General features: G+C 35.3%; 1 protein-coding gene across 2 annotated transcripts in view; it reads right to left on the reverse strand.

Moving 5' to 3' along the window:
* The window catches only part of ABCE1 (ATP binding cassette subfamily E member 1), a 28,233-nt gene that overhangs the window by 954 nt on the left and 1,202 nt on the right, over window positions 1-26,077 (reverse strand). The window contains exons 2-17 of one of the 2 annotated variants that reach the window (XM_036763295.1): window positions 20,233-20,408; window positions 18,588-18,673; window positions 13,201-13,298; window positions 12,041-12,158; window positions 11,273-11,410; window positions 10,859-10,928; window positions 10,296-10,392; window positions 9,129-9,218; window positions 5,190-5,311; window positions 3,053-3,274; window positions 1,867-1,926; window positions 1,708-1,766; window positions 1,447-1,557; window positions 1,225-1,367; window positions 965-1,087; window positions 63-174 (exon numbers count right to left, since the gene is read on the reverse strand). In XM_036763295.1, coding sequence (XP_036619190.1) covers window positions 63-174; window positions 965-1,087; window positions 1,225-1,367; window positions 1,447-1,557; window positions 1,708-1,766; window positions 1,867-1,926; window positions 3,053-3,274; window positions 5,190-5,311; window positions 9,129-9,218; window positions 10,296-10,392; window positions 10,859-10,928; window positions 11,273-11,410; window positions 12,041-12,158; window positions 13,201-13,298; window positions 18,588-18,673; window positions 20,233-20,335 — 1,752 coding nt within the window. In that variant the 5' untranslated portion in view covers window positions 20,336-20,408. The remainder of the gene's footprint in view (window positions 1-62; window positions 175-964; window positions 1,088-1,224; window positions 1,368-1,446; window positions 1,558-1,707; window positions 1,767-1,866; window positions 1,927-3,052; window positions 3,275-5,189; window positions 5,312-9,128; window positions 9,219-10,295; window positions 10,393-10,858; window positions 10,929-11,272; window positions 11,411-12,040; window positions 12,159-13,200; window positions 13,299-18,587; window positions 18,674-20,232; window positions 20,409-26,077) is intronic. The other variant, XM_036763297.1, reaches the window with a different exon arrangement.

Here is a 26,077-nt window from a genome sequence, read left to right on the forward strand (position 1 = left end):
TTTAATTCTATGAGTTACTATAACGATTTTAGTACTAATTTCAAGACAATGTTCCCACATACCTTGATTGAATTAAGTTTATTTATTCTTGGCCTGTAGTTGTTTGGATCTCTTCTGAAAGTAATTTCAAGCTGAGACAAAAATTTATTCATACCAGCCAAAAGGGTTTGAGGACTAGAAAAAAAAAATGTTTGTGACATTGACTTTTATTGAAATACAACTGCATCTTTGAGGTTCAAGAAAATTGAGAATATCTGCTAAAGAATGGCAAGTTTATAGGGTTTTTTATTGGATATAATTATGTATAATAATGACCTGTGTCTAGCTATACAAGATGGAACTATCTTATCAAAGTGTTTGAAATAAGATACATCTTGTCAATATTCAAATCCAACAATTTTTTTTAGAAGAGAAAAGCGATTCAACAGAGTAAAAAATAACAGAATAACTGGATAGAAATACTTTTCTGCCTCTGCCTGTAACAAATTGTTTTAATGAACACTTTAGAAATTTAATAGGTACTATTTAAATTTTAACATGATCATTTCCTTGTAAGGAAACTCAATTCTTGAACATATAAATATACATTTGGAAACATCAAGATAACTAGAGCTTTAAAAAAAAAAAGGCAGGGCCTCAAGCTGCAAGGGCACCTTGGACTTTTTCTAATGTTGGACTTTTCTAAACTTTCAGGAAGGGAAACAGGGAATAGAATAAAGGGAAGTAAGTAAAAGTAAAGGGAACTGACCATATCTCCAAGTCACTCTGTAAACTCATGCAACTCTGGATCTGTAAAAATAGACCTTTGGGATTGCAAAAACAAAGGTACTTTCCAGGCCCAATTCTAGAATTTCATTCAGTTGGTTTGAACTTTGTGAGCCTGGTCCTATGACAGGTAAAGCCTGTCATTTCAGATTATGCCCCATTCATCTGCATTAACTTACATAAATCTCCAACATCTCACCTGTTTGCAAGTGTGTTCTTAGATGGAATGCCATCAAAAACGATGACCCGATCTGCTAGATAGGTGGCCATGATAAAGTCGTGCTCTACCACAAAGGCTGTCTTTTTAGCATGGAGAATGAAACTAAAACAAAAACATTATCAATTTTTTCAATACAGCTTCAGAAGCGGCACCAAAAAAGCATATTCAAAGTTTTGTTAAGCACTTGAGTATGAGTACACATACCCGCGAATCACACTCTAATGGGCAAGACAATTTACCGTTTGACAACTCTGGCTGCCATTAGACGCTGCTCAGAATCCAAGTATGCAGATGGTTCATCAATTAAATAGACATCAGCAGGTTTGCCCAGACAAAGAGCCAAAGCAACTCGTTGTAACTCACCACCAGATAATGTCTGCACCTGTGTGGAGAAGCGGTTTAGTAAATGTTGCGGTAACAGGAATATATAGAGGAAAAAAAAAAACTTCAGAGCTCAGTACCTCTTGATCTATGATGTTTTCGATCTGCAGAGGCTTCATTACATCAGTGACAAATTGTGGGTGAGTGTAAGCATCTCGTATCTTCTCATGTAGTAATTGGCGTACACTTCCCTGTTTTAATTTTAAAGGAAAAAAAAAAAAACAGCATTTAGAGTCTAAATAATTGCCCCCAGTACAGTGAATGGCAAAGAAAACTGAAAATCTGTAAATAAGATTCATATCCCTAATCCCTTTAATCAGCAGAAAACAAAAATAACTCACTGTTGATTTGGGACTGATCTTCTGTGGCTTATAGCTGACATTTAGAACTGGTACCTCCCCTAAAATATAGAAAGCAACTATAATAAAAATGGTCTTGTTGGGCCAATTTTGAAACTGGTATAAATACAAAAGATGTAATGTAACGTACAAATACATTACCTCCTTCATCAGGTTTAAGTCGGCCAGCAAGCATTCTGATGAATGTAGTTTTACCAGTACCTGGCAAAAATGAAAGCGAGGAAGATAATATAACATGTAAACGTGAATTTTGACAATTAAGTTTTGTGAATTACTAATAAACGTACTCTGAGCATTTCAAGTCAGACATCTGGTAATTTTTTTTAAAAGAAAGGCAACATGTATGGGCTTTGTAGGTTACAGAGAAAAATATACAATTAAATTGGTATTGTACTCGAGGATTTGTTAAGAGTCAAGTGTCAGAAAGGATCACTGAATTTTAATCCTGATAATTAAAAAAAAATTATAATCCATCTGGGAGCACCACAGGTTGAGCTTTGGTTATTGTTTCTGACCAAAATGTGGGTTTAAAACGAAAGTATATGATACTTTTTTTCTCAGGATTATTTCCTAATGATTATCATGCAGCGAATAAACTGTCATTTTAATGAAAATTCACTTCCATTTGCTGTAATTTAAAAAATAGTTTATTATAATTCCTTTAACACGAATGCAAACATTAAGTGGAGTTTTTAAATATAATGAGCAAACTAAATTTCTTTTGCAACAAATAGGAATTGGATTTTTGCAAGGTGTAAGATACATTTAAAAAGTCTGTGCTTTTTTTGCAATCATAAAGGTAAGAGTTAACATGTCTGCTAGCCAATTAATTTCACAGCTACACTCTCATCATGGCAATCTAATGCTATAAATGTTGGCAATAAAATTGTCTACAGTGGTAGACTCACCTGAATTTCACATAAGGAATGCTCCAAATGGAGATGAACATGGAGTTTTTTTTTAAGCTGGGTTGCCTCTGAACAACCAATTTATCCATTATTTCCTAGTCAGTATCCAAGATGAATAACTTCCCTATCAATTTATACACAGAAAACTCAGCTCAGGAAAAGTATCTTATTTTTAATGAAGAGGTTTCTTTTTTAAATGTGCATATAAACTGGGTTGAGGAACAAAGATTTTAAGCGAGACGTTAAGGTATACCATAACAAAAAAATTTGTAGTTGAACCAAGGTCATCAGATCACCCCAAACCCCCACACCCTTGGACCTATAACCCAGCAACAAGAGTATTTCTTACAAGACTTTTTAAATATAAGCAAGCCCGTTGTACACATGTAGACTCAATTATCCTAAATTCTAACACTTACCATTTTCTCCTAGCATCACCATGATTTCAGAGTCTGTGAATTCTCCAGCAATGATTGCGAGCTCAAATTCACCCATCTTTTTCTTCATTCCTGGATATTTATACATACACATCTTTTTCACTTCTTCCTCATTTGCTGTTTCAGCCACTTTAAAAACCAGTGAGGCATCTCTGAATCTTAAGTTTTCCGTAGGAACATAACCATCTAAGAAAATATTTATACCTGTTGGAGAAAAATAGTATCAATAAAAGGAGGAGTGAACTAATAAATAGAAATACTATAAAGCCTTTTAAATTACAGGTGATAATTCTGCATGAAAGAGGATTAAATTAGTATTAACGCAGAGCATCAATTTCCAGTATACAGATAATAAAGAATAAATAACACTATCTCATTTTTTTGTCCACATTCCTAGAATGACTAGATACCATGTAGTCTTAAAGAGAGGGTAATTCCTCTATTAAACCTGGGATAAAGTATCTGCCACATATCATCAACATTCCAGTAGTTTTCACAGTTTCTTTCTAACTAGAAATGATTAGGTAGGGATGCCATTAAGGAAGAATTAGTTTAGTAATGAATAAATCTATTAAGGATCTGGACTGATGGGTAAAGACATATGGGTTAAGTGACCTGCCCAGGGTCACATTGTTAATAGGTTCCAGAGGAAAGGTTTGAAAGAAGTATAATCACTCTGTCCACTACACACCACCTCTATTCAAAATGATAACATGGCAAAATTAAGTTTGATAATCATTTCTTTGGCTTTTTTTTGGAGGGGGAAGGCAGGGCAATTGGGGTTAAGTGACTTGCTCAAGGTCACACAGCTAGTACATGTGTCAAGTGTCTGAGGCAGGATTTGAACTCAGGTCCTCCTGACTCCAGGGCCGGTGCTCTACTCGCTGCACCACCTAGCTGACCTCAATAATCATTTCTACAAATAATTTAAGAACCTTTAACATGCACCCATGGCAGAAACATCCAACTGAAAAAATCAGATATACTAGAGAATATGTGTGTGCATGTACAGTCTTCACACAGAGAAAGAGACAAGTTTAATTAAAAAAGACACAAGGTATATATTTTAAAGTCGCGAATTATTTTATATTTTTAAAACTAATTTTTTTAGCTGTATTGAAAAGTGAATGTTAATAAACATAATACCCTTATCTATTCTAGCATACTTTCTTTTTGTCCATGTTAATTTTTGAATTTTAAACCAGGTTAGTTCTAAATTAAAATTAAAACTGGATTATTTCAGTGATACCAAACTGAGACACTTAAGTTTGAACGTGAACTCTTAAAGTCCCTACTAAGATTTTACGAAAATAAACTTCTATATCTTTGCCGCCTTCTTCTTTCACATATCAGGATAGCTGTTTAATTTGCCAAAAACTGTCAAATTAGATTTCGGTCCAAAGAATGAAAAAAAAAAACTATATTTTTAAAACATTTAAGAATCTGAGAGTGGTTAATTGCAGCCTTTACTAATTCAAAAGTATCTTAATTAATCTAGGTCCTCAGAAAGCCTATTTCTTGACTAAAGTTTACTTTTAGTTTTAAAATGCTGATACTATAGATAGATATCCATTGTAGCCAATGCTTAATTAGGGCCTGACCTGGCTGCCATTTATTAATAAGAAGAATACAGGTAAGAAAATGAACCCAATTAAAAAAATTACTTGGAAAAATTCAAGTTATTTTGTGATTTTCTAAATCATTTAAAAAACAAATATTTGAGATGTCGTCCTAGGACTGTGCTGGGCATGCAAAGACAAAAAATAGGAAATAACTTGAAGTATGAAATTAGGTACCACATTTACCTACTACCCAAACAAAAACACTTTAAAGAAACAGAATTTGAGGTCAAGATACCTTTTTATTGTCCTCTCAAATTAAGAACCTTAACATCAAGCCATTTCCCTATCTCTTAATATGTAAATTCTGTTGACAAGTTTTTACCAATTTCTTTTTAGGTGAAAAATGTTACTGAATTATAAAAAAACAAAAGCAAATGGCTAAGAATTTGAAGAATAAAAAAATGTTTTCAAACAGTTGTGAGGCTAGAGAATCTTTATATTTTCTATCTGAATGGAAGAAAGGTCACAAGATACAATTAAGGACATTTTAAAATTACCTTCTCTTACGCTAAAAGGCATAGTGACAACACCATAAGCACTTGGCACTCCATACAAACAGCAGATGAAGTCAGAGAGATAATCTAAAACACTCAGATCATGCTCCACAACAATGATATATCTGAAAATAAAACCATAAAACATTTTAAGTTTTCTAACTTTACATGAATTCTTGTCTATAAAATACTGAAAATCATATTAAAATGAAGATTTTTAGCAAGTCTTTTTAGACAAGGCCCATCACTAGGAAACAAATGTGAAATTTCTCTTTGAAAGAGAAGGCCTTCAAGCAGCATAGTTCAACCAGATTAACCAAATATCCACAAGGGGGTATCATTTAGCTATGTTTTCTAAATAGATTTGTTAAGTGCAAACCATCCTACAAGACTGAGATTTGGTCTAAGTTATATGCGCTAACTTAAAAACAATTACTTTTACTTTAGTGACTCACCCACTCCACTGACGTCCTCCCTTGTAACCAAAAAGCTGAGTCAAGCTAAACAAATCAACAAGTTTGTTACATCCGAAAAAGCACCCCTCTAGTTTTCCACCTCTTTGTGCAGACAGACAACATGCTTTTTTTTAACCAGTTTTCCTTTTACAATGTTGTCATGTATCACACAATGCGTTACCTTTCAATTCAATTTAATACTGAGCTCTATACTACCTGTATTACTTGACCTTCCCAGGCCTCAGTTTCCTCATCTGAGGAGTGCTGTGCTAAAAGGCCTCTGAGGTCTTTTCCCAGGCCAAAACCACAGATCTACATGCCCAGCATTGGGGAAGGTACCACAAAGGAAAGATGTGTATGGATGAAATAGTTAAAGGACAGCAAAGGACAGACCCTGCCAGGGTTTCCATAGTGAGCTGCTTTCATTACAAGTGATGTTGGAACTATAACCTCAATTTTTGAAGGGCTGTGTTATGAAATGGAAATGAGTATTTAAGAAGATGAAACCTAGAAGACTGGACCAAACACATCCATAAGAAATTTGTGCTGGGAGTACCATGGTTTTAAATGCATGATTATTTAGAGTAGCAATATTCAGAAGTGCTAAAAGTAAGATTCCACAAGAAAGGAAGGACTTAGAGACAGCACTGACCACAAAAAGAGGTGGCGTGATGTAGTGGATTAAACTAGTCATAAAGTCAAAAGACCTGGTTCCAAGACCCACTTTTGAGACATACTGGCTGTGGGACCTCAAGCATGTAGCTCAACTCAGTGCCACTAGGCAACTCTGCAAGCCTACAGACCACTGAGGTGTGAACCTGTATTGGTAGAGGGAGTTCCCTTTGCCAGGAAAATCACAGGTTCAGTCCCACCCCATTACCTACAAAAAATGTAGAATGAGAAGACACTAGAAATTAGTGATGCACAGTGTCTTATTTCCAAAAAATATCTATGAGAATGACTTTTGCACACATGGCATGACTCTGATAAAAACAAAAAGGCAACAGGTAGACTATAACAGACTATTTCCTAAGCTGATCATTTCTACAGAATCATACTGTTGACACTAAACATATCATTTGTTGATTGCTAAAACAAAATCCAAACTCTAAATCCTCTCAAACCAAAATGAACCATTCACTGCAGCAAAACACTGCCTTGGCAGTTTTCCACAAACTGTCTTCCATATGTTAAAATAAGGGTTCAATAAAATATTCCAAGAGAGACATTTACTATTATCATGGAAGGTGTCCTGTTCAGAGTTCAAATAGAGGGATTACATACAGATGGAGATCAAGTTTGGAAACATGACCAGTCATTCTGAGCAAGATCTATCACCACTCAAAAGATCAGCCTAGTAATTAATTCACAGAGAAAAAAATCTAAGGGGATGAACAAAACAATGCCTAGATTATATCATGTAGTTGGATGGATGTTTTACTGAGTTATTCATTTAGTACACAGACTGTGGGCAAAGTATATGGACAATGAGATGGTCCCAAAGTTGAATAGGAGACATGAGAAATGTGCAACACTTCAATGATCTCAAGGCTATGTGCTACAAAAGCTGATCTTTTTTTACAGTAATATTCTCCAGTTAACGCTACATGGCTATGAATCATGGTACATTACCATCTCAGAGGAATTAAAAATTTGATGTGAACCTAAATCACAATGGAATGGAAGTAGAGTAAAACACTGCATGTAGGAAGTGATATAAAATGTATGATTCAGGTCTTGTGTGACACAAGGGCTGGCCTTGTGTCAAAAGTGAGGTATAGATGGACAACTCAAATACTGCACGGTATTGGTGAGATATTACAAGAATCAGAGAAAATCCTCCAGCCTCTTCTATGGAGTGTTTTTGTAAAGACACCTATAAATACCAAATAGGGTATGAGAAAGGGTGGATGGGCCGCAACTTCTATCAATGGAAGTATAGAAGTATTGAAGAAGAATCTAGTTGTCAAAATGTATAATATAGAAAATACAATGGAGATCAGGAAGTAGTCATTATTGGTTAAAGCTAACCGAAGGCTTCAAGGAGTTAACAGGATTCAACAAATTTATCTGACAAGATAGGAAGAAGGAATGAGAAGAACAGGCAGTACAAAACAAACAGTGACATGGACCTGTTCACACAGACTCTCATTAAGCTGCAGGCTTAATCTCTTACTGTACATATAGACCACCATTACAGAATTATGCCAACCAGACATTTGTATCTCCCAGGGTTTTGTCATCCTGGTCCCCAAAATGCTGACGATGGTCTGAGAACACTGGCACTGGCACCTAGAGTTTATATCTAATTACTCTGGCAATCTATACAAGACAAGGTATGCTGGGCTCCAAAGTCTGCCTTGATATTCACTCTAGGGGGTGAATTTAAATTCGGCCTACTTCTCTGATCACACACACAAAAAAATGTAAAGATAGGATTCTGACACTATCTTATAGCTTTTGGTAATCTACAGAATGAGTTACTATGATATATGGTTCTCAGCTGTTTTTGCTTTGGCACATAGCTGCTTACTGTATAAATCAGGTGCCGATCAGCTGGACAGATAAACTAGGGTCAGATTACAGAAGGCTTAGGTAAAAAAATGAAGAATCTGGATTTGATCAGACATGCAATATAACATATTATTAAATACATATACAGTATTATACAATATAATATTAAAGTAAAATGGTATACTGGAAAAAGCGCTGCACATGGCAACAAAAGTCCAAGGCCCAAATCCCAGTTTCTACACTTAACTATGACAAAGAGCAAGATAAATATCTCAGTCTCCACATTTGCACAAGAGGGATACAATTAATCACATTACATATCTTAAGAGGGCCACCGTGAGCAATATGCTTTGTAAATCTTAAAAGGCTACAGGAATGTATTTTTGTTATTCTTCTACAAAGTAATTATATAAAAGTAGAATTTGATGATTAGTTTGATGGCAGTAAGCATGATAGGCTGGATTAGGGATAAATGAGAAAGTAGCTAGATCAGTTAAGAAGTAACTCAAGGATGAAGTTATGGGGTCTAGACTACAATGGTACTAGTATAATCATGTTCTCCAAGAATCTGGGGAACATCTTAAAGCTACAGAATACCCAGGCTGACCTGAAATAAAAATTTTAAAGGTCATAAAATAAATTCAACTTATCGCCACAGCCTACTAAGACTTAAAAAGATTATTAAACTAGAATACGGAAATAAAATTCTATTTATGAGAAAAATAATGGGCTTCTCTCTTCTACTTTCTTTACTTGTTCACATAGGGTACCCACATGTATATGGCACTTTGGTGGGCATGTGCTCTAAGGCAGGTGTTAAGTATTTTTTGGTGGGGTCCAGACCTGTGATTCTATCCACATATGGAACTCCTAGTGTGGAAATGTCCTTCATTGATACAGACAGATCTTTAGGAGCTTAGAACTGAAAAAATAACTAAAAAAAATTAAGTGTCTGTAAATACTAGGTACTTACCTATCAGGATTTATAAGCGATCGTATAGTAATGGCAGCCTTTAGCCGCTGCTTAACATCTAGGTAGCTGGAAGGTTCATCAAACATGAAACTACAAAGAAAACACAAAAATACTCAACATTTTTGAAGGATAAGAATTATAAATTACGCATATGTATATACAGAGATTATCTCTCTATCTATTTATCCATCTCTACCTACCCATGCTTTCCTACCCAGTACTATCTTGAAAGCCACTGGAAAATAAAAATGGGATGTTTTTAGGAAATTTGTTGGATACATAAAGTCAAAAAAAGACAACTGATATAAATGAAAAAAATTAGGTGAACCAACCCAAAGTATCTTCTCTGACACTGCTTGAATTTTTTTTTACCTTACTTTGCCATACTTCCCAAAATTCCAACAATTAGAGATTAATTGGGGTTAATAAACATCTTTCTGAAACATCTGATTACCCCAATAGGAGGATAAGGACACTAATACGAATTAATTCAATCAGATTTTTTTTTCCCCTAACATTTAACGGAGGTGAAAACAGCAATCTTTGTGGGGGTTGTGAGAGGAAAGGAGTGTGCACGAAATCCTTTAAGCCCTCAGAGTTGGGTGCAAAGACAAAAGCGTGATGGCAATGGATGCCTGGAAAAAGGGATTTTGGAGGGTGCTAAGACCAATTCTATGCCATTCTCCGCCCTCCCATATAGCACTGTCATCTGCTCACAACTTTAAGCTGCCTGCAGTGTAGCTGTATTATGGTTTGTTGAACAATCTTTGGGGGGTTAGCCTGGGTACCAAACAATAATTGTAACACCATTTTTCTGGGAAAAGGTATTCCTGGTAACAAACAACTGACTTGCAAATAAAATTCTAGAACACACGGTATTAGTAAATTAGTGGCTACATTAGGGATTTCATATATGAAACCTTGACATTTCTTCCTACTTGAAGACAAACACTTGTCAAATGAGGGAGTTCTGTACAAATCAGTATCTACTTGCTTCAACATTTTCCCCTAATGCAGAACTTTTAATGCTATACTCTCAATCTGTAGTAATAAGAAGCTTACGTTTATATAGAGCTATCCCATACATTATCTCATTTGATATTAAAACAAAGCAAATTTATGAAATAGCTTAAGAATTAAGGTATAAGAAATGCAAAATTAACATACATATCTGCTTTCTGTATGCAAACAACAGCGCAAGCAAATCTTTGCAACTCTCCTCCTGAGAGATCCTCAACATTTCGTTCTTTGAGATGGGTTAAGTCTATAACAAAAGAACACTGAACCATTACATTTAATATAATAATGGGATGGTTAATAAACATGCATAAAAATAGTTTTATCTTTTTAATAGCCCTGTGTTTCTCACATATCTCTGAACTAGGGAGTATGAATATTATCTTACCATTTTAAAAGATGATGAAAATGCGGCTTGGAAAAGATCAGTGATTTATATGCAATCATACAGCTAGTAAACAGCAGGGCCAGGCATCAAATCCAGGTCTTTCTGATTCTAAGGCACTGACCTATTTTTCACTATTATACTCTAGTGGTGAATTTATACCTGGGTCTCTTGTGTTTTAAGTAGATTAAAATATACAAAATTAACAATGCTAGAATTAAAAATTAACGAGTTCTTAATTAGTATCAGCAATCCAATATTATCTATTAAATGTGCTATTTTCTGTATGTGTTAACGCTCCAAATACATTTAAAAAAAAAAAACTTACCAAGCTGCTGACACACAATAGCTTGTGTCTTTGTTTCATCCTTTCGGTCCAAAATAGAACCCACAGTGCCCTGCAGGAAGGTATTAGAAATATGTATACACATACAGATACACACACACAGATACACAGCTTTGTTTTAATAGCATGTGCAACACAAATATTTACGAAGTTTCAGCTATGTGCAAGGATTAAAAAAACGAGAAGAGAAAGTCCTTGTCCTCAAGAAGCTTACAATGTAGTAGGGGAGCATATACTCCTGCGGCCCCCCTGACCCCCAAATAAGATTAAATGGCATGTGTGAAGGATGTCCTAGGGAGTGACACTTACAGGGTTAAAGTTTCAAATAAAGTATATAGTGTACTCTACTTATGAACAATCATTATAAGACCCAAATTCTTCCAACAAATAACTGACCTTTGCAGCTTTGGGAATCTGGTCCACATACTGAGGCTTGATGATTGCTTTTAGGTCATCTTCTAGAATCTTGGTAAAATAGTTTTGCAACTCAGATCCTCGAAAATAAGTCAAGATTTCTTGCCAATCTGGTGGATCCTTGAGGAGTAAGACACAAAATGACTTGAATACAGTGACTAAAACTGTAAAGCACAATTGTTAGGAAAGGATTTGACGAATGGAGTAGCAAGTAAGTGCAAAAGTTTCTTCTGAGTAAAGTATTTAAAGGAGTCTCATCAATGCCAAACATTTAAAATATATTTGTCGTCTATCTTCAGGGAGTGTCATATAATGGAAAGAACAATGGATTAAAACTTAAAGGCCCTAGGTTGAAATCATGGCATTGTTATTTACTGTGCGACTTTGGGTAACCTGGCCTTGCCTCAGTATCCTCATCTGCAAAACTGAGGTGAGCGTTAGGCTAGATGGTTTGAGGTCCCTTCCAGTTCGAGATCTATGATCTTTAAGGTACCATCCAGCTTAAATTCTATACCTTTAGAAGGGGAAGAGAACTGATATGAAAGCAATGGTTAACAAACTGATGATTTGGGCTCATGGATCCCTAATAACCACCAAAATACAGTTTATAAACTAAAACGATTAGAAAAACGTTAAGTACATAAAACCTGAAATGAGTTTCACTCGTTTTCTTGAATATTACAGACATTATGTCAAAAGGCTAACAAAATTACCTTAAAGCGTTAAGTTTCATAAAGAATCAATACCTACATCATATTTTCCAAGGTTTGGTTTTTGCTTCCCTGCTAAAATTTTCAAGGCAGTTGATTTTCCAATACCATTAGTTCCAACTAATCCCAAAACTTCACCTGGACGAGGGATAGGCAACCTGCGTATGTAAATGAAAATGCTAATACTGAAAAGCACACACTTGGTCATAAGAAAGCTCTAAGTTGTTTCTGGGTCACCTACTTTAAGGCATCTGCACCACACACATATGTCTAGTAACAAGCACAAAAAAAGGTAAACTAGGCAGAAATACCAGCTATTATTGGCAATTAGACAGCCTATATTAACTTTAACTGTTAATTGTTAGAAATGCATCCATGACCAGCATAATTCCTATTTTTGCTTATTTAGCTTTCTTTCAGAGATCACTCTGGAGCCAATATGTTTTACCCTAACATATAAGGCTCAATTATAACACGAAAAAAACAAAATGTTTTGATATATAAAAATATGTAGTGGGTACAAGTCCCTCCAGTCTTTTTTTTTTTCTGGTCTGCCAATTTACTTACAAGGAGAAAGTGCCACATCAATGAAACATTCTACCTCCTTCCCCCTGCAGCAGTGGGTCGTTAGAACTGGCAGTTTGAGAAATAGCTTTTCATTAGCAAATCTATACTAACACATTAAAAATGTAAATGCTAATCAGAAAAAAAATCTCACTAAAAACGGTACCTATTTTTCTGTTATTTAGTTCATTTTATGTAGTGTTTATTCCATAACCAAGCCTCTTAGATAAATACAATGAAAGGTCAATTCCAAAAAGGGATATACCCACACTAGTATGACTATAAGCTGCTCCTAAATTTAACTGTAAAACCCCTTGCCTGAGATCTCTATACTACACTATAAATAACAGTGATTACAGAATGCACATATTCATGCAAGTCAGTTTTCAGAAAAAAAGAGCTAGCTACATTTAAATCAATATGGCATATTTTGGAAAACATAACTATATACTCAATGAAATGAATTTTCAGAAAGTTCCAATACTGTACTTCTGCCTGGAGTATAATTAACAAACTTTTCTTCCATTTCCTCCTACTCTGAGTATCTGAAAGGCACACAAATTTAATCAAATGCATTTTACTTTAAAATATTTATGGTACATCAAAATAAAACAGAAAGCTACCTTGAAAACATACCTGTGAAGTTTGAAGGCATTGGCACAATATCGATGTGTTGTTTCCTTTTCAAGGTTGCTAGGTAAATTGACAATTGACAAAGCGCCAAAAGGGCATTTCTGTAATTTAAAGTAAAAGATTCATTTATAAAATACCTTATCACCAAACCAAATACAATTTGCAACTTTCCTTCAACAAGAGGGGACAGTTATCAGACTCTTTTGGACTTATCCTTGCTTGCCACCTTAAAACAATCCTGAGGTGCTTCTCTGATTCGTGACTCCCTCAAAGGACCACCATTTTAGGAAGGACCTCCAGCCATGCTTTACCTTACTCAAACCTGGACCCTCACCTGCCACTTTGGAGAAACCACTTAATAAATGCTTGTTGATAGACTTGACTTTACCAACTGGCATGTTCTTCCTTGAGCCCACCATTTCTGGAAGGACCCCATGTTTCACTGGATTCCTCTTCACCTGCTGCCTTACCCATGTGTCTCTCCTTATCCTCTCTAGCTCTCCTTTATGTCCCGCCTTCCCTTATTACAACGGAAGCTCCTTGATGGTAGAAATTTTTATTCACAATTTTTTTGCATCCCCAGCTTAGCATAGCTTCCAGAACATATTAATACTTTCTGTATATATGTATCTTTGTATCTATAATGGATACGTGTCTGTTTTGGGCAAAAATGTACAGCACTATATCTGAATCAAATACAGTACTGAAAGAACAGTTTCAGCAGTCTTAATGCTCAGAATGAATTGAAGCTGGAGGGGAAGGCAAAGAAGAGTAATATTTATTTTAAAGTTACACTGGAGAATTGAGGAGCCAATAAGAGAATTATCTGGTTGCTCCTTTTACTAATCATCTGAGCCAAACAAATTGTATTTTCTGGTACTGAGGTAATCAGATGTGAATGCTGAGGCTTTTTCAGTGTTGTCTGATAGATGATGGAGATGGAAAAGTTAAGAGTTTTAGAGAAAACAATGGTAAAGAAAGCCCTTCTAAAGGGCTCTAGAAAGCACGGGAAGGAGATTCAACAGGTGTGTATAGGATGGACAAAATCTTACTCAAGTAATAGACTCCTTGAAATTTAGATTGGACCAGACAGTGATCAATGACAATGACATGAGAATAGAAGAGGTACCACATGACTGGAGGATAAATATTGTTCCAATTTTCAAAAGAGGGGAGAGAAAAGAATGTAAATTATAAGCTAGTGAGCTTGACTTTGGTCCCTGCCAAAATTCTAGAATGTCTTATTAAAGAGATAGTTACTAATTTACTAGCTGTGTGACCTTGGGCAAGTCACTTAACCCCAGCTGCCTGGCCAAACCCTCTCAAAAAAAAAAAAAAAAAGAGAGATAGTTACTAAACATTTAGAAATGGAAGCAGTGAGCACACTAAGAGGCAACATGACTTTAGGAAGAACAGGATATGTCTGACTAGCTTTATTTCCTTTTTGATAGGATCGCAGAAAAATTCTTTAAATACAGTTTAACTAGATTACAGAAAAGCATTAGACAAAGCATTTTATGCTATTTTTGTAGAAAACAGGGAGATATATAGTTTTTCCCTTCTGTTTTTCTTTCACAACATGATTAATGTGGAAATAGGTTTAATATGATTGTACATATATAGCCTGTATTAGACTGGATGCCGTCTTGGGGAGGCTGGAGGGAAGGGGGAAAAATTTAGAACTCAAAATCTTATAAAAGTGAATGTTGAAAACTAAAAATAAACAAATTTTAAAAAAAGGAAAACAGAGAGAGAGAGAGAGAGAGAGAGAGAGAGAGAGAGAGAGGCGCTAATATAATTAGATGGATTTGAAACTGGTTTAATGGCCAGCCTCCGAGTGTAGTGGCCTGTTGTCAACTTGGAACAAGTTCTCCAATGGAGTGCTTCAGAGATCTGTGCTACCTCTGTAATGCTGAATATTTTAAATCAATGCTTTGAAGTAATTTTATTCAATTCAATGATTTCGATGAAGGCATAAATTTGCATGAAATCTGAAGATTAAACAAAGTTAAAATGAAGAGCCAATAAGATTAGATGAGAATCAGGATCCATAAAGATACACTGACAAGCTAGCACTGAGCTGAATCTAACATGAAATTCAATAGTATAATGTCAAATCTCACTCCCAGGTTAAAAAAACATTCACCAATATAAGACAGGGGAAGGCATGGTTAGATAGCAGTTTCTCTGGAAAAAAAAAAATCTGATTTAGTGTACTGCAAGCAAAGTCAACAGTGTGACATGGCAGCCAAATATACTTAGAACAATACTAGACTATATTAACAATTAAGTTTCCAGGAAAAAGAAGTTACTGGTTTTGTTCAACTCTGTCCTAGTCAGGCCACACCTGCTTCATTCAGTACTTCATTCAACTTTGGGCATCATAGTTTATGAAGGGCATTGATAAGCTGGAGAGTGTCCAGAGAGGGCAAGGAGAATAAGGAGGCAGTGAGGTGGTCTTGAGTCTCTGCTCCCCATGGATTAGATGACAGAACTGGAGAGGTCTAGTGTGAAGAAAATCCAGGACATGATAGTTTTTTTTTCCAAATATCTGAAGGGCTGTCAAGAGGAAGAGTGATTAGTCTTGTTCTGTTTAATTTGAAGACAGAGCTAGGAGCAAGAGGCATAAGTTATAGAGAATTAATTTAGGTTTGATGTCAGGAAAACTTCTCAACAATTAGTGATAACCAAAAAAAGTAGAACAGATCAGGTTATGACATAGCCCATTCTCCTCTGACTGGTGTTTCGTAAGTAGAAGCAAGATGACAACTTCTGGGGTATATTAGTAGGGATTCCTTTCTGGATATAGACTGACTAGAGAGATAAAGTCTCTTTCAACTCCGAAGTTCTGCAATTCTTATTCAAGTCATTCCTTATACAACAAAGTACAAAAATACACTGAAAAATCATCTTTTCAAGCTGCATTACTGGAATAGGGCAGTGATTTTTAGGCTGTTTTATCTAACTGTAGACATCCTATGAATCAGATTCTAGAGAAAAATATTGTTGTTACAGATAAGACTTATTTGAAGTCCACTTCATTGCCCTACTACCTAAAAATGAACATACGTTTTTAATGCTACATAATATGAAAAAAAAATGCAATTTTCATCAAGTTTAAAAACTTAAAAATTATGAGAATGGCCAATCATTTGAGAGCTATTGATTTAGACAAGTTCCATTTCTAGCTTTCATATTAACACGACAACAAATGTTTGGCAAGGACTTATCATTTCATCAGTGTTGGGAGTTTTTTCTTCCAAGGCAGATCATTTACAGCTCTGCAATTTATAGTCTTAGAGAATTGCCTGGGGCTCTGAAAAGTGAAATGCCTTTCTCAGGGTCAGGTAGTCTTGATCAAAGGTGGGACTTGAACTCAGGTTATGAGGACAGTGAAGTCAGTTCTCTTACCTACTATATCCCACAGTGCCCCTCCCATAACAAAAACTATTGCTTTCAATTTACAGAAAAGACATTTTTGGATTCTGCTCTTTAATCCATTTTGCCACCCTTTTCTTTTTTAAGAATGAGTTCATTCCTTTCACATTCAAGGTTAAGACTAATAGGTCTGTTTTCCTCTCCACTATATCCTATGAGAATGTTTCCTTTCTTTGGTCCCTATTCCGCTTAAGCCCTATTTGAAAAAAAAAAGGTGAGGAACAAAGGTAAAAGAAATGGACTGATTACACTCCTCTGGACCCTCTCTTAACATAGTCTAGATCAAGCCTCTCAAACCTTAGGTTTTTATTGAAACAATAGACAATATATTTTGATTTGCCATTTAGTGCAGTAGCTCCACCTCGTTTATTAAAGCATTTATGTAAATTTCTATGCGTGCAGGCAGGCTGCATAAATCTCATTGTGGGCTGCATTTTGAACAGTCCTGGTCTAGATGCAGATATCCATGTCTTATTATGTCCTTCCTCCTTCATAAACATCCCTCTGAAGTTTGTTTTACTTCTGACTCTTTCCTTTCCAATTTCACTGTCTCACTCCCCTCAAAACCCCCTTTCCTGTCCCCACTTATTTCCCTGGTGAGTTTAATGCATTTCTAAACTAACCTCTTTGAGTGTGTTAAACTTTCATTTATTCAGTTCAGATAAGAAGGGAACTCATAAAATGCTTCCTTCCTTCCCCACCTCATGTTAGTATATCTTTCTTCTAATGTGCACTAAGGATGAGTATTTAAAGAATTTAAAATTTAATTTTTTTTAAAGAATTCTTATTTCCATTCTCTTTTGCCCCAAGATCAAGAGTACTGTAGCTTAAATAATGAATGGCTACAAATTAAAAAAAAAAAAGAGTTTACTATCATCAAACATGCTGTTTTTATGAGGAAACAAAGATATTACAGTCATTCTGGCAGAGAATACATACACACACACACACACACACACACACACACACTCTCTCTCTCTCTCTCTCTCTCTCTCTCTCTCTCTCTCTCTCTCTCTCTCTCACAGACAAAAAAAAAACTGTGCTGATAGGGACCTTCTTAATCCTTCCCAAACACATACCTAAAGTCATATTTTATATATATATACATATATAGCCAAGTTCCTAACTTCATAATGTTCCTGCTGAGTTTCTTGAAAATAAAGTAACAAGTTTTCTAGTACTTTATGAAACTGTCAAAGAATATTTAAGCCAATGTAAAACAAAGCATGTTGTTAATTTGGATTAACAGGTATGGTAGCTGTTATTTTAAAAAATAGGTGTAAAGTTCCAAATATAAAACTTAACAATATTAAAACTTTACATATTGATTTCTAGTATGTTTACAGAACATCACTCTTGGAGGAAAAATGGTATAATATTCACAAGTAAAAATTTTATAAAATTTATAAGTAAAAAAAAACCACCTAATTGAACAATTCAGATCATTAATTCCACAGAGAAGGTTAAAGGGATTTTTTGCTGCTCTAAAAAATGCAGTTAAAAAAAACTAAGTATTTCAAATTTTTATACTTCAAATGTATATTTACAACCAAGCCAGAATTGTAACATATCCAAAAATTCTAGAGTGATGCTAAAGGAGAGATTCCTCTGTACCATACTGTCTCCCCCTCTAAGATTAATAAAATTGAGACCACATATATAAACTAATAAAGGTTTATAACAGATTTGTATGCACACATGCAAATGTACATATAAGGATGACATCTAAATCTAGGGATAGTTTTTCCCACACACATATATACGAACACATTTCATACATGACTATTATATATTATTATGTGATTATCATATAATGGAAGAAAACTATATTACTAAATTTTGGTATTATCCTTTTTATTTTGCCTCTTAAAAAGTGATGTTATTCACAAGCTTTTACTTATTTTGGAGTCTAAAGTTGCCACTGCAATAAGAACAAAGGGAAAATCATTTACCTTAATACAAATACCACAACCAATGCAAAGTGTTTCAGAAATCCATGCTATTTTGCTCTGTGGTGTGACCTCTATGCATAGTTTTCCTGGTGAAAGAAACAAAGTACAAAATATTTTAACTGGTATAGCTGTGATTGTACTTATTTATTTTAACCAGAGACAGTATGATGCTAATTTTAGATATTAACTTTATAATTTTGGGTAAAACAGGCTGGTGAGAAGTTCAGACACTGATATATCTGTCCAAGATTTACCACAATTAGGCTTCCAATGCATATCCTAGGCTATTTTTTCTGCATAACATTCCACTTTGAGAACTCTGTAAGAGCCAAACTAGATTGCTAGTTGTTTTCCTATTTTATCTGATCCTTTCCTGCTTCTGTTCAGATTCCTTCTCCAACTCTTACCTGTTGAAATCCTTTTTGTTAATATAAGCTCCACTTCAATCATCATAGTCTTCATCAAATTTTCTAATTCTACCCCAGTTAAAAGTGATGCCTTCTTCAACCTCCTCTCTAAGCTTTTGTTTTCCTCCCTGTTTTCTCCTATGCCCTTATTACATCCCAATTCATGTTATTTATATACATATCACAGAATTTGAGTTGAAAGGGACTTCAGTAGTTATCTTAAACTATAAGCTCCTGATAGACAGGAACTATTTAATTTTTTCACCTTTGTATTTCCAGTAACTGTCAAAGCAGATTTGCACATATCCATGTCTTATTATGTCCTTTCTCCTTTTAATCCCCTCTTATAAACATCCCTCTGAAGTCTGTTTTACTTCTGACTCTTTCCTTTCCAATTCCACTGTCTCACTCCCCTCAAAACCCCCTTTCCTGTCGCCACTTATTTCCCTGGTGAGTTTAATGCATTTCTAAACTAACCTCTTTGAGTGTGTTAAACTTTCATTTATTCAGTTCAGGTAAGAAGGGAGTTCATAAAGTGCTTCCTTCCTTCCCCACCTCATGTTAGTATATTTTTCTTCTAATGTGCACTAAGGATGAGTATTGAACATAGTCTGTGCTTAACTTATTAATTTATTTTCAATTAATTATTATTTATTGATTTAATTAATAACTTATTAATTAAAAATTTTAAATTCTAAGTGTACATAATATGTTATAAATTTGCCTTGGAAATAATAAAACTAGGAAGGACCTTCCTAATAACCTATTAGGTAGGTTATTCGACCTCTCTATCCTACTGCCTACTAATCTAATCTAACCTAATCTGTCAAGTAAAACAACACTCAGAAATCTTGACCTAGAGGACAAGATAGGGTTTCTCAGCATTGCAATAATAGAAATGATAAAATCTGAATGCTCCCTTGAAAATACTTATTGGACAATTAACTTGATTTGTTTTGCTTGTTGAATTCTCCAATGTAGATTTTTCATTAGATCTAAAAAGGATTTTCTTCCTTATTAATTGGAATTCTCAAGCCTACTCATCCGTTTTAATGCAAAACAATTTTCTCTCAGAAAAGGAGAAAAAAACTGACACGGGCATTCCCTTATGTGGGAATAAAACTATTAGAACAAAAATGTCCAGTCTGTACTTAAAATTTGTCCAAAATTATTGTTAAGCCAAATTATTTTGTTTAAACTCTTCCCTTTATATTGAAATAATCTACATAATAACTTACCCATTCGCACTACTGGACAACTCTTTTTGCACTCCTGTCGGCATTTCTTTGGCTTACATTTGTCATGATTGACAATAGCAATTCTCGTTAGTTTGTCTGCCATATTTGTCAATGCAGGCTTACAATACAGCAAGAAAGATGACTCTGTAAGCAAGGGAAGCAGGAACCCAGGTCTTCTGGATCAAAAAGGGAAAAGAATACTGATTAAAGATGAATCACAACAAACTATGTGTCAAAAATGTTAACACTAAGTATTCATATTTTCTTATGAAATCTTGTCATATTAAAAAGTATGAGTAGATATGGTTCAACAAAGAAAAATTTAGTGTGAAATACAGAACTAACAAAGGGGAATAAATAACTCAAATGAATTTTCTATAATATCATTACCTACAATGAACGTATTATAAAACACTTGCATCATGTTTGAATATGAACATTCAGTTTCTGCAAAATAAAGTAGCTAACACTCTTGTTCACAATTCTAAATATAGTATTTGAAGATATATTTTGAAAATATATGAAGATATGTTTAAATTCACTTTACTTATGGAATCAAAAATGTTAAACGGAGCTTCATTGTGTTTATCACATACTTTTTTATCTGTCATAGCACAAGTTGAATTAAAAACAGGGTTTTTAAAAATCATTTCTAAGATGATTTATCTGTGGAAGAATTAGGAGGACCTCATACATAATAACACTATTTGGCAATAATAATTTTATGCTGGTACTATCAATCTAACTTCTAATCAAGTTCAAATACTTTGCTATACTGATAGACTTACAGTTATAAGAACAATGACTAAAATATATTAAAAAAACATAAAATGATTGCAGAGTCACCTTACCAGCATTTCAAAGAAATAGTAATAGTAAAGGCAAAGACTGAAAGGTCAGGGTAATAAAACCCTATGTACTGAATACAGATAGTGAATATTATTAAGGATGTATCCTCTGAGACGCTCAATTATAAACTTAAAAATCCTCGCTGGAGTTCAAAGAACATACATTTTAAAAATTTTGAATAGTGAAGAAAATATTACATTACGGGATTTTGAAATATCACACATCATGGATAAGTAAATGACTGCTGAATTTAAAAGGATGTATGGTACATTAAAAAAGTACATGAAATTTTGTTATATTTAAACAATAGATTCAACTATATAGTATCAGTATCAAAGTGACCAAATGTTAATTCATTGAAGCCTAGTGTATTAAGGCAGACATAAGGGATATTCTTAGAACGGTGATTAAACTATTCCAAATGGCACCCCAAACCTCAGGATCAATCCTATCTCAAAATGCCTACAAGGTTTATGAAGCTATATAATAGAAAGAGGATCCTAAAACTAGGTTTTTCTTACTATATGTATCAATAATCCCTGATCAGTTGGTAGGACTGAGTAGGGATGGATGTAGTCCAGGATATTTCCAATTATTTGAAAGAAATTCTCTAGACGCTTCAATACATTTTTTTTTCATTAAAAAAAATCTTGGGGAGAGTGTTGAGGTCCCTTTCAGTTTTAAAACATGGGACTTCACTGATTTTTAGTATTTGTTCAATACCTGTAACATCAAAAAAAAGGGGACTTGGTGATCCCGAAAGTCCCTTTCATCTCCAAATATTAAGACTTAGTTATTTAATTACATCTGTTGAGCATAAACCCTGTAATTAAGCCTTTTCCTCTGTCTTGTTCTTGACCCCCCCCCCACTTTCATCATTACCAATATTTTCTATACCTTGAAATGGCCATAAGCACCTGAAACTCAACATGTCTAAAATAGAACTCTCTATCTTCCTACCAAGATCCTCCCTTCTTTCCAACTTTCCAATTACTGTCAAGAATACCACTATCCTCCCAGTCATTAAGGCTCCAACCTTGGTGTTATAATCAACTTATCTGGACTTTTATCCAATCTGTTATCAAGTCAGGTCATTTCTACCTTCATAACATCTCTCCTCTATGTCCCATTATCTCCACTTACACTGTCACACCTGGTTCCCTCAGCACTTGATTATTACGATAGCCTTCTGGCTGGCCTTTCTTGTCTCAAGTCTCTCATCAGTCTAATCTATCTTGGCAAATAAATCTATGAAACCGATGATACTGAATTGCTAGAAATCTTGCCCCTGAATACCTTTCCAGTCATATGCTTTTCTCTCCTCTATGCCAAAGCCACCCCAGCTTACTTGCTATTCCTCACACATCAGTCCACTTCCTAATTTTGTGCCTTCTGAATAGCTGCCCTCCATTTCTGGAATGCTCTGCCTCTGGCTTCAAGATTCAGTTCAAACCTTACTGGCTGCAGGAGACCTTTCCCTGCTGCCTCCACTCTAAGATTACCTTCCAACTACTATCTGTCTTGTATGTCCATAGTTATTTTCTGTTATCTTCCCCATTAGAATGAGATTACCCTGATGGCAGGAATCATGTTTTTGCACTCTTTGCATCCCCACCACACAGCAACACAGCTGGCACATAACAAAGGCTTAATAAATGCTCAGTGGCTGTTTCAGAACCTAAACTTCTTGAGGGCTGGGACAGGTCTGATTTGTGCCTTATATATAGTAGGTGATAAATGCTAGCTAAAGTCTGATCACTACGATCTCCTTAACTTCCTTAAGTTGCTGTTAACTATGTTGCATTGAATTATTTATTTAAGCCTTATAAATACCAGAGGCTGAGGTGATACATTTCCTCTTCAGTAAATCTATTTTCTATGACATAACAGATTAAAGGCTGGAAGGTACTCAGAGAATATAATCATAGAAATTAAATTTATAACAAGAGTATTTCTAAGTGCTTTTCACCTGAATGAAATTCTTTACCAAGCTTAAATAATTTATAAAACTGATGACACTCGATTCTTACAAGTCTTCCCTACAAATGTATTGCAAACAAACCTACAATAAGCAGTATAAATCAGAAATCTGTGCGAATAGATTCACTTTCCATGAAAGAAATGGAAATATTAAGAAATTACATGATCATGTGAACTGTATTCAAATAATAATCCTATTTTTCATGCTCAACAAAATGTTTCAAAATACAAATTTCAAGCTACGTAACAACTCAGAAATTTTACTGCAGAAACAGAATTTGGAGGTGGTGAGGGCAGCAGCACAGGTGACTGGAAAATGATTTATATATTAAAATAATAAAATGTGGCAGTATCTGGGCTAACAGACAATTTTTAAAAATCTGTTTTTCCACAGATAGGACAATTTGGTTGTGTGAACATTATCAACTCATTTTTCTAAGCGTTTCGTGACCAAAATTATTCTTATTTTCTTCTTCCATGAGGAAAGAATGCTTAACATGATTGTCCATCAACAGACGAGCATTATTAAAGTACCTGATATGTGCCAGGACCTGTTCTAATTGGTTGAGACATAAATACAAAAAGTCCCTGCTTCAAGGAGCTTACATTTTACTTGGCAGATACAACACATTCACAGATAAGTTAATACAGGATATACATAAAATAAATGCTCCTGTAATTTGAAGAGGGGCTCTAGCAAATGGAGGAGTGAGTAAAAACCTGAATTAAGTAGCATGTGAGTTGAGGTTTGAAGTAAACTAGGGGTTCCAAGAGGCAGAGGAGAAAAAGGAAGGCATTCCAGGCATGGGGTACAGCTGCATCAGGGCACAGCAAGTGACAGTTTGGTTAGAATTGAGAGCATAAGTGGTGGGGAGTAAAGTGTAATTCAACCTAAAAAAACAGGCTAGAGTCAAATTGTAAAGGCTTTTTATGTGAAACACGGAGGTGTGATTTGGGCAATTGACTCCAAGAAGCAGAAAAGAAATGCATCTGAACTATGTTTGATACAACAAGCAGAGTAGAGGGGAACTACAAACCCTCACATCACTTCCATAGCTGACATGAAAATGCAGACAAGTGGAAGCTGGATGCAATTATGCATTAGCTAATACTAACAAGGGCAGGAAAAAAATGAAAGTTCTTCTTTGTTAAAAAAAAAGCTTCTTAAATAATTACTACTGACATTTATATTGGCTTTGTTTTACAAAATGCTTTTACATAAGTTCTATCATAAAACTTATGATCATAGCTTTAAAGCTAGAAGGGACTTCAAAGGACCTAGTCCCACACCCTCATTTATGGCACAAAATGCTTACACTGAAAAGCAATGTTAAGTGACTTGGTCCCAAGTCACACAGGTAGTAACAGAGGTGAGATCTGAGCCAAATCCAGCAGTCTTTTCACTCGCACCTCATTTGTTAATTCTCAACACTTCAATAAGGGGGGAAGGTTGGTATTATTCCCATTTTAAGAGATGAAGAAACTGAAGCTCGGAAAAGGGAAATGATTAGTTCAATTGCAGAGAGATCAAAAGAATCATAGCCTGGATTCAAACCCAAGTCCTTCAGATTCTAAATCCAGTTCGGTCATCAAGTTATTATGGAAAACGCAACAAAACTGAGTCATCATAGCAATTAGTACCCTGGTGGCACTCATTAAATATTTAATAGTATCACATGAAAATTCACACATCTCTATTCATAGTTATCACCCGTGTAAAAACATATAACAAGTTGGGAGTGGTGTACAACTAATTTCAAAGAGTAAACTAGACATTTATAATGCCTTGCCCATTTTGGAGGGGGGGGGGGCTGGGGTAGGGTAAGTATGTAGGAGCCCTGGCCTGTGATTTCACAGATTAAGCTGCCAGTGTGGAAATTCCCTCTGCCAATGCAGACCGGCAACTCTGTAACTTAATAGAGCTGCAAAGTAAACTCCAATAGAATCTAAGTTTCTTGAGAGCAGAGTATCATTCTAGCATACAGTAGGCACTGAATAAATGCTTGATTAGTTTTAAGAGTTGCCTGCGATCAATCATACAATTGCTATGTATCAAAAGGCAGGACTACTCACGCCATGGCTCACATTCTGACCACTAAACCAGGTTGCAATTGGAGATGCACACGGTACAATCTTGGTAAATGTTTACTCAATTTTAATAAATAGGAAAAAAAATAAAATATTTTAAAGAAATGTCTTTCCTTTTAATTTCCTAGTCATTTAAAAATTAGATTTCTTCTTCAAAAGTAATGTTTTATTCTGGGGTTGGTGGGGGAGGAGAGACTTTCAGTCCAAATGAAACTCAAGATGATCAAGCCCTGATAACATCTGATAGCTTGATTGATGGAAAATGGTGGTTATCTTGGTACACACATGCTCCCAACTGGGAAAGGGGCCACAACCAAAAAGCCATGATTGTGACTGCTTGGCTGTCAACGTGGCCTATGTGGAAGAATTTTTAAAAACAACCAAGTCTTGTGAACAGAAGCCCCCTGGCTTCTAAAGATGTTTCCGGTTTATGATAAAAACTAAGTTCAAATAATTAAACCTATCACTGTTGAGGGTACCACTATCCTACTCACCCAGGCTCAAAACCTCCTCACTCTCATCCCCACATCCAATCTGTTCCCAAGTCCTGTGGTTTCTACCTTCACAACATCTGCCCCCTTTCTTCTCTGACACGGCCACCACCCTGGTGCAGGACCTTGTCACTTCATGCCTGGACCACTGCGATGACCTACTGGCTGTTCTCCCCGCCGCTACCATCCATTCTCTACCCAGCTGTCAAAGTACAGTTCTGACCATATCAAGCCCTCATTCCACAAGCTCCTTATTCCCTCCAGGATCAAACGCAAAACCTTTTAAAACCCTTCATAACCTGGCCCCTTACTACCTTTCCAGTCTTCTTAGACCTTGTTCCCCATCCGGATACCACAACATGATCCTGGGACACTGGCTTCCCGTGTCCGTTGTGGGCATTTTCACCGGCTGTCCTTCGAGCCCAGAATTCTCCCCT

Source organism: Trichosurus vulpecula, chromosome 6, assembly GCF_011100635.1.
Source record: "Trichosurus vulpecula isolate mTriVul1 chromosome 6, mTriVul1.pri, whole genome shotgun sequence".
Classification (NCBI taxonomy): Eukaryota; Metazoa; Chordata; class Mammalia; order Diprotodontia; family Phalangeridae; genus Trichosurus; species Trichosurus vulpecula.